At 52.2% G+C, this 12,961-nt stretch overlaps 4 protein-coding genes across 4 annotated transcripts; 2 read left to right on the top strand and 2 right to left on the bottom strand.

The window, feature by feature from the left end:
- Positions 1-30: 30 nt before the first annotated feature.
- UHO2_01697 (uncharacterized protein) lies at positions 31-3,654 on the bottom strand (the record flags this gene model as incomplete). Its single annotated transcript, XM_041559134.1, has 1 exon — positions 31-3,654. One exon carries the CDS (start codon positions 3,652-3,654, stop codon positions 31-33), a length of 3,624 nt encoding a protein of 1,207 aa, XP_041415068.1.
- A 1,503-nt stretch (positions 3,655-5,157) lies between these two features.
- UHO2_01696 (uncharacterized protein) lies at positions 5,158-5,522 on the top strand (the record flags this gene model as incomplete). Its single annotated transcript, XM_041559133.1, has 2 exons — positions 5,158-5,284; positions 5,377-5,522. 2 exons carry the CDS (start codon positions 5,158-5,160, stop codon positions 5,520-5,522), a joined length of 273 nt encoding a protein of 90 aa, XP_041415067.1.
- A 2,692-nt stretch (positions 5,523-8,214) lies between these two features.
- UHO2_01695 (uncharacterized protein) lies at positions 8,215-10,911 on the top strand (the record flags this gene model as incomplete). Its single annotated transcript, XM_041559132.1, has 1 exon — positions 8,215-10,911. The coding sequence occupies one exon, from the start codon at positions 8,215-8,217 to the stop codon at positions 10,909-10,911; it is 2,697 nt and encodes an 898-aa protein (XP_041415066.1).
- A 444-nt stretch (positions 10,912-11,355) lies between these two features.
- Positions 11,356-12,489, bottom strand: UHO2_01694 (uncharacterized protein; the record flags this gene model as incomplete). The annotated part of the gene is made up of 1 exon (XM_041559131.1): positions 11,356-12,489. The coding sequence occupies one exon, from the start codon at positions 12,487-12,489 to the stop codon at positions 11,356-11,358; it is 1,134 nt and encodes a 377-aa protein (XP_041415065.1).
- Positions 12,490-12,961: the final 472 nt, after the last annotated feature.

Here is a 12,961-nt window from a genome sequence, read left to right as displayed (position 1 = left end):
GGTAGACATGATGAAAGCGTGACGTCATCCCTAGTCGCTGGGTGGGTCGTGTGATTCGTGAGCTAATGGCGAGGGGCCGAGATGAGAGTGGTGAGTGCGGGGCATAGCTGAAATTGCGCGAGTGTTTTTTGATGCGAATGCTGTGTCGAGTGGCGATTCGACTGGGATGATTGGAGCAAGTTTATCAACCTGTGTAGCAGCATGCGCTTCAACCTCGCTGGCATACGCCGTGTGGACCGCTGGAGTAGCTTCACCAGGCGTCCTCAACTCTTCCAATGCATTCGCCAAATTCGGCACAAACTCTGTCCGTAAGAAGCTTGCTTCACCCACCATACTCCTGCACAGCTCGAGCAGATGCTCCAAGGAAGTCACAATCTCCTCGAGCAATGCATGCTCTGCAAGGATGAAAAACATGGCGTAGTCCAGCGACTTCTTGCCTCCCGTGGTAGCTTGGGTAGCCGGAGTATTGAGTCCAGACAAGGCAGGCAATGCTGCTGCTTTACCGCGTAATGATTCTCTTGCAGGTGTACTTGCTCCGCCCCGTGACGCAAGTCCGATAGGACTGCTTGTCTGGATGGAGTGCAACCCGTGTCGTTTGCGAGTACGACGTCGAACATTGGTAAAGATGTTGCTCTGGTTAAGACTGTCAAGAGCATGAAAGGCGTCTGGCACGTTATGACCGTGGTGACCATGTGGAGTCTGTAAGTGGGGTGAGGCTTCGATGCCTTGGACCATCATTTGAAGCTGCTCTGCAACTGCTTCGGTGAGCTCTGCAAGTGCCAGACGAGGGCTGGGCAAACATTGTGGCAATGGTGCCTTGGTCTGCAGTGCTTGGCCTGTGGTCCACAGGACCAACAGCACCGATGCGATCAGGCTCTGCCTCAGCTCGAGCACGTTGACAACGGCATGCTGCCGGACAGACCGCAGGCCATGCTCTCGACATCTTCTCAAGCCCATAAGCAGCTCGAGAATGGTCTCGAGATGATCGAGAAGCTGGGACAGTAGCTTTGTGCGCTTCGGCTTGAGACTGATTTCAATCGTCATGATGTCGACGAGACCACGTGCTTGACCGATACGTTTGCCGATACTCGCCTCAAGCTTCTCGAATGCAGCATTAGACTTGTGCGACGAAGTGAGACCACCAGAGAGCATCTGACGCGACAGACTGAGGTAGAGAGACTGCAATTGCGAAGTGATGGAAGAGACCCTCTTCACAAGCTCGAGACGAGCATGTGTCGGCCAGAAGAAGAGGTTAACTATCAGAGCGGCAATGATACCAAAGAAGATCATGTAGCCACGGTTCCAGGCAACATACTCTGTACTCTGTCCTTCATCTTGCGTCGGGATGAGAGACACAATAGGAAGCGTAAGACCCATGACGGTGCCGACACCTTGAAAGCGAGTGAAGAGCACGAGGTACGAAGGGGGCAATGTCGCTACGGTGAGCAAGAAAGCTAGCGCGTAGGAATTGTCTCGACTGACTTTGCTGATGACGAGACCGAGCAAGCTTCCTGAAATAGTACCGAGGATACGAAAGAGCGATGTGCGGATACTGGCGCCAGTGAAAGTTTCGAGACAAAAGAGATAGGAGATGGTCATCCATTGACCACGTTTCTCAAGCCACCATCGTTTGCTCTCTCCAGGTGCCAACCAGGCAGGCAAGGTCAAAAGCACGATACCGGCCGATAGCTTGGTGCCGAACTGGATGTGCCGACTGTGTCGAAGTGTACGTATAGCATCTGAGAGAGCAAAGCGGAAACGCAGAGCACGGTGTGTTCGAAACGCGTTGTGTAAAGCTCGCAACCTGGCTGTGAGCCAAGACTGTGCCGACTTGATGCTGTTGCTCGCTCTTGACGGTGTCCTCTGGAGCGACTGTGTGTCCATTGAGCTACCAAGGGCTTGCTCAGACCGGTGATCAAAGTAGTCGACCTCTTCTCTATGCAGTTCGGATATTGGCGTGGGTGGTTCGCCTTCGTGCAGCAAAGCATCGATGGGTTGGTCTGTAAGCGAGGTTTGTTCACTGAAAGCGATGCCTGTGCGGCTGAGCCAGTAAGACCACTTTGCTGCTGGCATGTGAAGCGATCTGTGCGGATTATCTTTCCACGTCTTGGCCATGTTCAAAGCGCCATTGAGGCACGAGTCGACAAGCAGGGCAACCTCGAGAAGCGAGATCATGAGGAACGAGATTTGGTATGATTCGTTGCGGAAAAGCTGAGACAAAGCTATAGTTTGGACAGCTGCAAGTGGACGGGGACTTGAGCTTGCTGGCTCTGAAGAGGGAACGTCGACGCCCAAAGCCGAGGAAGAAAGGTGATCAGCTGGTGCCGTGCTTGCATTGGTGGACTTGGCGATGACTTCGGAACGAGAGCCTCGGATGGCATCGTTGAGCGCTGTTTTGAAGGTTCGGATTGAATCGCGCAGTCTCTGCTTGTGCAAAGATAATAGCGAAAGAGGATCGTCACTGTTCTGCATTGCTTCAAGCTGCTTATCGATAGGCTGTGGTTGCTTTGGGGGCGCATCTACTCCTGTGCACTTTGTCACGCTTTGGCGCAGACAGACGAGTGATCGTGTGATCTCTTCGCTCAAGGTTCGGATGGAATGCTCGAAATCGAGTCCAGGGCGAGTGTGGGAATCGACGTTTGTGATCGAGGGAAGATGTGATGGTTCGAAGGTCTCGTCGGCCATCCTTGTCTCGGTATGGGTCAAGCATGATAAGGTACAAGAGAGCCAGGCTCGGATATCACGAAGGACTGGCATCAACACTGGCAGGTTGCCGAGGGGCACTCTGGTGAAGGACAACTCGTACTTTGCAGCATCCAAGTTGGATTCGAGACGATTCTGTAATGACTCGAGCTGATCTTTGAGCTTGTTGAAGCTTGAGTTCTGGGTGGGAATAGTCGTACTAGGCTTCTGATCGTGTCCATCTTGGCCGTTGAGCGATGTGCGATCAGCAAAGAGGTCCTCGACTGCTTTTACCATGAGCTGTTGTGTGCCATCAAGCAAGTCGCAAAGCTGACCGATCGAAGTACGTCGTGCTGTTCGTGGAAAGATGGACAAGTTGCAAAAGATGCCAACAATCATGGCGACGAGCGCGGGATAGAAGTTGTCGAGCAAGATGCGTGCGCTGATGAGGTCGTACTGGTTGGTGAGCTGCCAGACGGTGCTGAAGACGAGTGCTCGGCATGGACCTTTGAGAGCAGGTGCATAGCTTGCTAGTGAGCCAGAGGTGAAGCAAAAGAGCATGAGCACGCATACACCAACGGCTCTTGCTTTCTGCGAGCTGTAGGCGGGTGCGTCGGCGCCATCGATCCAGATGCAGCCGCAAACCGCCAGAAAGCCGAGACCGAGGCCTACAGCCACGAAGAAGAGCGTGATGAGCGAGTATTCCAGGAAAGCTCCTGCGGCGAGTGGGGATGGAAAGAAGAAGAGGAAGAAGTGGATGTATGCGAAGAAGGGATCGCGCGATATCCATGTCCGCAATCGATGCTCAAGCACGAATGGGCTGAGCAGCAGAGCTCCGACGAGCGGAGGTGCTAGAAGCTGGATGCGTGGCCATGATTGCTTGAGCCATCTGAAGAGATGGTCGAGCGTATGATTCTTGCCGTCGCTGCCATTGGTGGCCTTGCTTGCCTTGCCGAACGTAGCGTCCGGCATGAGCTTGGTGTAGGTCTAGTTGATCGCTAGGTATAACGGTGATAAGTGCTTGAACGCCGCATGTTGGAGCAGGCTTTGCCCTCTTGTAGGTGACTCGGACGAGTTAGCTGAACTAGGTCTTGTCATCATCGTTGCTCACAGGCAGGGTGAGGTTGACAAGGTGTTGCTCAGCATTCACAGATTAGCAGCTTCAATAGTCGCTTGCGAGACACAAATGCTGAGAGTAACAATCCAATATGATGATGTAAGCTGGCACGAGACGATACGGGAGGGATCGGGCCGATTCGATCTCATCAGAGATCGGGCAGAGTCAATCTCATTAGAAATCGGACAGAGCCGATCTGACCATGGATCGGGTACAACTTGGACCCGCTCGTTGTCATACTTGGTCATTAGATAGGATGCACCCACATTCGGCATGTGTCACGAAAATGTATACATATCAAGCTGAGAGCTCTAGGCCCTCACCATGTTCCCGCGATGTCAATATAGTATAGTGTTTAGCCCAGCAGCTTGAACACCGTACTTGGACTGATATCTCCCGATCATCGTCGCTAAGAGTCCGACCTTTTCACAACAAACAACTCGAAAACCACACTGCAGCTGACAAGTCAAAATAAAAAAATAAAAAAAATGAAAAATAAAAAAAAAGTGGAGGAAAAAGGGCGCCGAATTGCGGCTTGTTGGGACCAAGGGTCTAACAATGCACGTGGCTTTCTTCAGCAGCCAGCCTGCTCGAGAGTTGAAAGACAGAGCCAAGGCGGGCGATTTGTCGATCTTTTCAAGGACGACCTTGTCCTGCTCAGGCTGGAGCAGAGGGCAGAAGCACACAGCAGAAGCACATAGCAGAACAGGATGCATGGGAAGGATGCATGGGAAGGATGCATGGGAAGGATGCATGGGAAGGATGCATGGGAAGGATGCATGGGAAGGATGCATAGGAAGAATGCATGGGAAGGATGCAGAACCACTCAGCAGTGCAGTCTAAGCATAGTACGAGCGGGGAGCTCTGGATTGACAAGCAGTGCTACAGTCCTTCACCGTCATCATGGCCAGAAAGGAAAGATGCTGTCGGTCCAAATTGGACTTTGACCTGGTGTGAACAGGGCCGCAAATGTCGCTTGCGCTTCGAACACAAGCGTTTGCGGTGTTCTCTGCGTTCGAAGGCTGTTCTCCTTCTCTTACGATCCTGACTGGCATGCTCGACTATGGATAGGAGCAAGCTTTGTCAAGGTGGCGTTCGCATGTCTGTAGTGTTTGCACGGAGCTGTCAAAGTTTCGATATGAAGGTAAGCGAGTGATGCAGGAGACTGCGGGATGCAAGAGGGTCACCGAAACGCAAGGAAATGAAGGTATGAATGAATCATGGCCGTCTCTTATTCAGCTGCGGCCGTACAACGATAGGCAGGCAAGCATATCCGGGGCTCGTATAGGAGACCAAAGACCGTAGCTATAAAGAGCAGGATGACCAGCATTCCGAAGGAATAGCTTCGAGCAGCAAAGATGAAAGAAGCAAGGCAAAGAAGCAAGGCAAAGTCGGCACAAGAGTCGCACCAAGAGAGACGCAGGAAGCGTTGGTTACAGCTTGGCTTGTGGCAAAGTCGAATTGATCTCGTCTATCCTTCCTTGCGTTTGTGTGGTTCTCGCAAATATGAGGCGAGGTGCATGTGATTATACAAAAGCAAGGGTTCTCGATCGAACGGTACACTGAAACTCGGCCAGCTGTGACAGGCGGTGCTATTGAACAGCTTCCCAGCTGGACTCGCACGGCCGCACAAGTGAGGATGAGTTGGGAGGATAGAGAAGCCATGTTAGATTGCGGATCGGCGAGGTGGCTCGCTGGCTCAAAGGCTCCCTTACGCGGTTGAGCGCAGAGAAGAAGCAGGTCGTACAGGCGCAAGGTAAGGGAGGCGACTGGGAGGGAAAAGAAAGGTTGGCAAGGTCGATGTTGAAGCGACACTTGCCGAAATGCAAAGATGATGGTGGCAAGGTGAGAGGAGTGAGGAGCAGGACAAAGCAGACAAAGCCGATTGGGCAGGTTGCGACGCGTGTGGTCGAGCTCAGAGACAGGCCATGTCACGTGCATCAAAGAGTTGGTCTCGCTTAACTCGCTTGACAGCCGATCTCTTCTTGCCGATCTCTTCTTGCCGATCTCTTCTTGCCGATCTCTTCTCGCCGATCTCTTCTCGCCGATCTCTTACCGCCAAAATCAGAGGCGCAATCTTGTTTGGCCCAAGTCTTTCCGTTCTGCTCCTTTTGCTTTCAGAGGAATCAGCTCGGCTTGTGTTCTCCTTACACAGGGCCTATGTGTCACTTGATGCGAGTATACACCAGTACATACACAGCCAAGGCAGAGCGAAAAGCGTTGCGTTGAGCGGTTCCGAGCGCTTTTCAACGCCGCAGTCCTCGCTCGCTGTCTTGTCCAAAGTGACGCATGCAGTCCGAGTTTGCGGTCGCTGTAACATGTTGCCTTGCTGCATGCTGTCGTGTTCAGCTGATGCTCTCTTGGATCCGTCTGGCCTCCTAGGAGAATTGTGAATGCAGTCCGGATCGCTGTTTCGCCCATTGTTCCCATGTGCAGCATGAACTGCATACCGATGAACGAATTTCACAGCCCTGTTGTCAAGCAGAATGAGTCCTTGAGATCTTCGGCTATTTACTCTTTGCTTGTCTGCGGTTCAAAAGAACAATCGAGCCTTGCTGCCTGCCCAAGAGACACAGACAGAACTGCGCCCGTTCATGCGATCTATTGTGGCGAGAGGTTGCGAGCTTCCTCTTCTGCACGTCAAGTATGAATTGCTAGAACAGAGATGGTGTTGTTCTCCCATCCTGAGCGGTTTTTTTTTCTTTTTCTTTGCCAGTGCCCAAGTGCTACGAGCACGGCATCAAGCGAGATCGCCATCAGCACCAAGAGAGATAGAGAGAGAGAGAGAGGGGGAGGGAGAGAGGAAGATGCAGCTTCATATGCAGTTGACCACATGTGCTTCGAGCATACATACTCTAAGCGTTGGGTGTGATTGTGAGAGGGCAAAACAGAATAGGCAGCTCCAATCCACCTTGCTTTGTCAAGCGGCTCCTCTTCCGCATCCCTTCTGCCTTGCAATACTTGCCCTTCTCCTCGTTGCGATGCACAGGCACAGCAATGACATTCTCTCTCTCACTCGCACTAGAACAGTGGATCTTGCTCTTGCTCTCAACAGCAGACAGAGAATGTGAGAGCAAGCCAAGAGATGCCGTCTTTGCCATCACACAAACCATCTGTGCGTCGGACATGTCAAAATGCATACCTCTGCCTCCGCCAGTGAGCCAAGTGTATGCTATGCGTTGACTAGTTGTATGCCTTTCCGCAGCAGTTGCTGCCCTCTGGACTTGATCACACTGCTTCTGCCTTCCATCTACTACTATTGCCTTGAGAACGAGGAGCAACGTCGGAGAGTGCCACCAAATCTTCTGGACCCTGTCAATTCTTGTCTCATGAGCCCTTCTTCCTCCCTCCCTTTCTCTCCCATGAGCAGCATGAGCAGCAACAGCAACCCTTCCCCTCTTCTCTCCCCCCCCCCCCTCTCTCTCCCCCACTCTCTCTCTCCATCCGTCATCGGACACAAACCTATCCAAGGCTCCTCCATCCCAGTCCGCACACCCTTAGTCGTTCAACAGTCGACTGTCTTCTTTCCGGACGATTATCATCACCACCGCCGCCACTTGACTGCACCATTGCCTTGGCTCCTTGTCTTACCTCTGAGGAGCTCACAATAACCTTTACGTCTTTGCAACGACCGACCATCGCGCATTTCTGTTCCCCCCAACCCCAACCCCAACCCCAACCCCCCCCACACACACTCCACTTCATCTCGAACACAAAAGCCAATACACCCGGAGCGCATATCGATCAAAGACGGACCCGCCTTGACCACTTTCTCCGGCCGACATTGACTTTGTTGCTGTTTATTGTCCTTGTCGCTCTTGTTGCTCTCCCCTCTCTGCAGTCACAACAGAGCGTCGTCACATGCTACAATCACATTGTTGCTGCATCTCTTTCCCACCAACTGCGTAAAGCCGCGGCACTCGTCTTGTGAAGGGGAAAAAGTAAGCTTTTAACTCTCACCTCCCTCATCACTGCCTTCCACTTTCTTCTCAAGATCACATTGTCCTTCCATCACATCTCATCTCCTCCGCTCGACTCCGGAATTCGGCGCCTGTCACCTGTCATCACCCTCATCAACAATCCATCTTGGCCTCAGAGGCGCTTGATTGCACACTGTCTCCAACATTGAATGGCCTTTCTTTCCCAACTTGCCCCTCCCTCTTTGCCCCTCTCTCTTTGCCCCTCTCTCTTTGCCCCTCTCTCTTTGCCCCTCTCTCTTTGCCTCTCCACCAGAGTCTCCTCCTCTACATTCCCTTGCCCTTCCAAGCCTTCCTTTTTCGATACGATTCCGACATAGACAGGAGCCTCCGACCACGGTCCAAACTCAAGCTTGCCTCCTCCTTTCTGCTCCATTAGGCCATCCTCAAGCCGTCTTCTGCCTAGATTCTCCCTCGATCCGGTCTTGTCCTTTCCCCATGAACCGCAGACCACTCGCCGCTGCACCTTCCTCCGTCACCAATGTCGCTCAGGCAACTTTGCGATCCCATTCCCGTGCCTCTCATGGCGGCTCGGGAACCTACACCGAGATGAGAGCTCAGATTCGAAAAGAGCGAGAAAACGAGAAACTCTACCGTCAGAACAACAACAGCTCTGTTGCTTCCATCCGTGACGTCGATCAGCTCTCGAGGAAGCAGGCTCAGCCTATGACCCACTCCAATTCTCAGCTCGCTTCCAACATGTCCGACCAAAAGTTTAGCCAGTTTCCTGCCAATGACGAGGAAGCATCCGAACACCCTTCAGCCGACAAGAAGGGCTACCTCCGTGTTCTGCCTCCATCTAGCTTTGCTATGAGCTCCGACAACATATCCAACATGTCAACTGCCTCAAGTCAAATATCTTCCTCTTCCTCTACTGGCCTCATCAGGAAGCGCAGTCAGACCGTCAACACCAACGATCAGCCCCTTTCTCATCCACAGCAACAGCAGCGTCATCATCATCATCACGAGCAAATGCAGCACCAGCATCAGCACCTCCATCAGCATCAGCACCAGCACCAGCACCAGCATCAGCACCAGCATCAGCACCAGCACCAGCAGCTACAGCTACAGCTACAGCAACTCCGTGCTCAGCAGCAAGTGCCTCAGCAGCAACAGCTCTCGCATGCCTCTCACCATCATCATCATCAGCAGCAACAGCAGCAGCAGCAGCAGCAGCAACAGAGGCAAACTTCTCGTCAAGAGTCTGTTTTCCCGACAAAGCAAGATGATGTCACCGGAATCCATTCCCCATTTGAAGCCCCCGAGCAGGCCTTCAGCGTCGACGCTCTCCAAGCAGCCTTCTCGGCCAAATACTACGAGCTAGCCACCAAGTGCAAGGAGTGGGAAAAGTTTGCCGCAAGGCTCAGAGCGCATGTTGGTGTCCTCGAGGCAGAGAACCGCGTCCTCAAAGGCGAAAACAACAAGCTTGAAGGTGACAATGCCCAGCTACGCGCTGTCCTTCGTCAGGAAGAGCAGACTCGAACTCAACTGCAAGGTCGTATGAGCTCTCTGGAAGACTGCTTGTCACAACCAAGCCTGTCTGGTGGCAATCTCAACGTTCAGTATCGAGCCATCGACACGCTCGACTTTGACCATCTTTCCATCCCTTCAGCGCCCTCGTCGGCGGAAAAGAACAGCGACGGTGCTTCTGGCCCTCGCCATACTCCTTACTGTTCGTCTAATCTGCAGATAGAAGATCGCACCGAGCTTCGCCCACAGCCCATGCCCATCCAGCATAATGCTGTTTCGCTCCTTCAAAGCACGAATGTCTCTCGATACTTGGCGGCTGATCAGATGCGCCAACCTGCCATCCCTACCCGTGAGGCATCCCTCGAGGCCTCACATAGCAAGTGGGAGATGATACAGCCGCTCGAGGCGATGCAGAGTCCTCAGCTGCCTCTGTCGGCAACCGAGCCCATGATGAGCCCTGAAGGCAGAAGCTCGCGTCTTGGCAACCGACACAATGTCCCTGAAAAGCACGTTGCCCATCAGCGATCCGGAACGGTTGGTGCTTTTGGCATGATCGCGCCTCGCTCTGGCTCAGTGATGGGTGCTCACCACAATGCTCACGCATTGACCTCGCACGCTTTGGCGAGACAAGACGCTATCGAGACTATTGCACGCCCAGCATCTGCCCAGCGCTTCCACGGTACTTGTCTCGAGAGCAACGTCTCGACCACAGCCGCAAGCATTGTCGCTAGCATTGGTGTCACAAAAGCAGCTTTGCAGAGCAAGCGTCGTAGCACCTTTTCTGGCGATCGCGCTCCCAGCCTCAGCCTCGCTCAGATTGTCAAAGGTGCACTGACCGCATCGGGTGTCGTGGCAGCGCCCTCTGTTCAGTCGCTCAGCCGCCAAAACAGTCCCAGCGACAAGCCTTTCAACAGTAGCGAGTATCTTCAGGAGTGTGTCGAAAAACGACGCGAGGCGATGCGTTCCTCCTTCCAAGCTCAGCAGAAGGGAATGACACCTGCCAGTGGCCAAGGCGGCCCATCGCGACCCGTCTCCCGCACAGCATCACGACTAAGCACTCAGTCCGCCACTCGCAGCCGCAGCAGAGCCGGTAGCGTCCACGATGCGATCCCCGTCGCAGTCGAAGACGTCTTTTGCAACCCCAAAACCGTGCAAGCTCACTCGGCGGACACCTCTCCCGAGTTTCTCACCCAGCAACTCGCAGCTTCGCACCTCGACAACCACTCGGACATCACCACCGCCTCACAGCGTCTCATGGCAGTGGCCGATAGCCAGAATTCCTCTTGCTCTTCTGTCAAACTCATGACCCGCAAAGAACTCTCCTCGGTCTCCAGTCCCACCTCTCATTTCTCCACTTCCCCCGCTGAGGAGAAGGAAGAGAAGATCACCTTTGAACGCAAGCTCTACATCCGATTCCAGCAAGAGCTCAACACGGACGAGTTCTCCAAGTTTGAACGCTGCATTCAGCGATACGACTTCCTCGACATCCCCTTGGAGGGCAATAAGGGTCTCATCACCAGGGTCAAGAGGCTCTTGCTCGTTTCTGACCCCGACTTGAGGTCCAAGCCGGAGAAGCTGCGAGTCAGACAGCAACTGGCAAGGGACTTTGAGAAAATGGCAAAAAACTTTGGCCAGGCCCAGACCCAGACCCAGCCTCAGTCTTGATCATTTCTTTCCCATAATAAAAAAAATAAAAAATAAAATAAAAAATAAAAATAAAAAGCCCGATGGGCTGGCGAATCTTTGCATCGCCACCTGACTTGATACCTAACGACGGCTTTCTTCTTGTAGCAGTAACGTTGCTGTATATCCCCACCATGATGATGCCTTTGCCGGGCCCATGCTTATTGCTGTATACCGTGCGCAGACGTATCTCCCATGTCGTCACTCTGCTCCATCTTCATGTCTCAATGTCGTCCTTTCGCTTTTTTTTTTTTTTTTTTTTTTTCTTCTTTTTGCTTTTTTTTTTTTTTCTTCAATTTAGCTTACTAACCACAGCATCGTCATGCCTCTCGTAATCACAATCATTTCTTCACCCTTTTTTTCTTTTCTTTTTCTTTTTCTTTTTCTATAGACCTCTCATTGATTGATCAGCGGTACGAGTGGCGACTATGCCTGCTTTCTTCGCTTCTTCTCAGGTTTAGGACTATCAATGGAAACTTGTGCATCGTCAGGCGTACTACCTGATGTTGATTTCCTCTTGCTATTCTCCTTCTTGCTTGATTTGATCTTCACCACAGTAGCAGGAGTGTCGAATCTTGTTACATCTTCTTGGTCCTCTTCGGTATTACTATCTTGCGCTCCAGCTAGGTCAATAGCGTTTGTGGCGTCTGTATCTTGGTCTTGATCCTGCCATCTTACTCTTCTGGGGGTGGGAGTGGGTGAAATTTGTGTTGAATCAGCTGGATCTTTTCCTAAGGGATTTGTTGTTCCCAATCCGAACGTGGAAGGGAGAAGGCTCTTTTTCAAATAAGAGCGATCGAGGGTGGGAGGCGGACCACTGAATGGATGTTTGAGTAAAGACCCGTGTAAGGAAAGCATATGGTTGGCGATGGTGAGGCTAATCACAGTAAACTTTAACTTTCCATCACTTGCACCTAGTCGAGAATGGTCGAGTTTGTTTCGCCAATAACCCATACCTCTATCCTGAGCCGCATCGATTCCACCTTGCTCGCCGTTAAGTAGGAATTCCCATTCATCTCCTGGTAAATGCGATGCGGGAATGGAGGCATTGAACAATCCATACAGCAACAACGAGACGTGAGATGGGGAGGAAAGCGCAATTGTTCCTTCCAACATCTGACCTATCTTCGGTCGCCAAACAATACACTCGAACCCAAGTGAAGCGGTTGCGAATGCAGAATCAGCTGAGAAGAGGGCCGTGTCCTGGAGGAACCGTGTGGGAGAATGGGTGATAAGGACTCCCGAAAGTGGTGGGATATAGCGCATGACGAGCGTATCCATCAGATCCGAGAATGCAGAGTAGGGGTCGGTGGAAAAGACGGGCGGAATGGGAAGGTCGAGGATTGGATACAGGGTTTCGAACGCTGATGTGACCGAGGGGGATGTGGATGCAGATAAGGAGGAGGAGGAGGAGGAGGAGGAGGAGGTTTCGATGGGGAGGGTGAGGCCGGTCGTGTCGATGGAAGAGGATGACTTGCGACTCTTCTTAGGGGAGCAAGAGGAGGAGGAGTCTCGTCGCTTGGAGGACTTGTCCTTTGATTTGGGTTTGTCTTTCGACATTGTGAGGTAGCGTCGTCGGTGAAGGGAAGTAAAGATGGAGCGGATGCTTGAAGAATTCGAGATGGAGGGCGTGCTTGCTTGCTTTGATGGTGAAGACCTTAGCTATCATCGAACAAGAAGGCTGTTTGTTGTGCTGTTGAACCCTTGCTCTTCAGTGTAGCAACTCGAGGAAATTTTTTCTTGGCAGTAGCCAAAGCTGTGAAAAAGTCGTCCACAATCTCGGAATTCGGCTTGCAACTTGGCGCGCAGATCGCAATCTCAAAGCCTCTCAGGATATCGGCGATCCAGTGGAGCTGAATCATTCAAATCGATCAAAAGCTGATCCGAGCCAACTCTTGACTGAGAAAAATTCTTCGCGTCCAATTTGGCGCTGAGAGGTGCGCGCGTGGAATGTCATTCATTCTATTCGATCACTTGAATTTCGTCGCACAGCCATTCGCTTCCATCTTGGCTCGACAAAAAATTTGATTGA

Source organism: Ustilago hordei (assembly GCF_900519145.1).
Source record: "Ustilago hordei strain Uho2 genome assembly, contig: UHO2_contig_03, whole genome shotgun sequence".
Lineage (NCBI taxonomy): Eukaryota > Fungi > Basidiomycota > Ustilaginomycetes > Ustilaginales > Ustilaginaceae > Ustilago > Ustilago hordei.
This window is presented reverse-complemented; position numbering and strand designations above follow the sequence as displayed.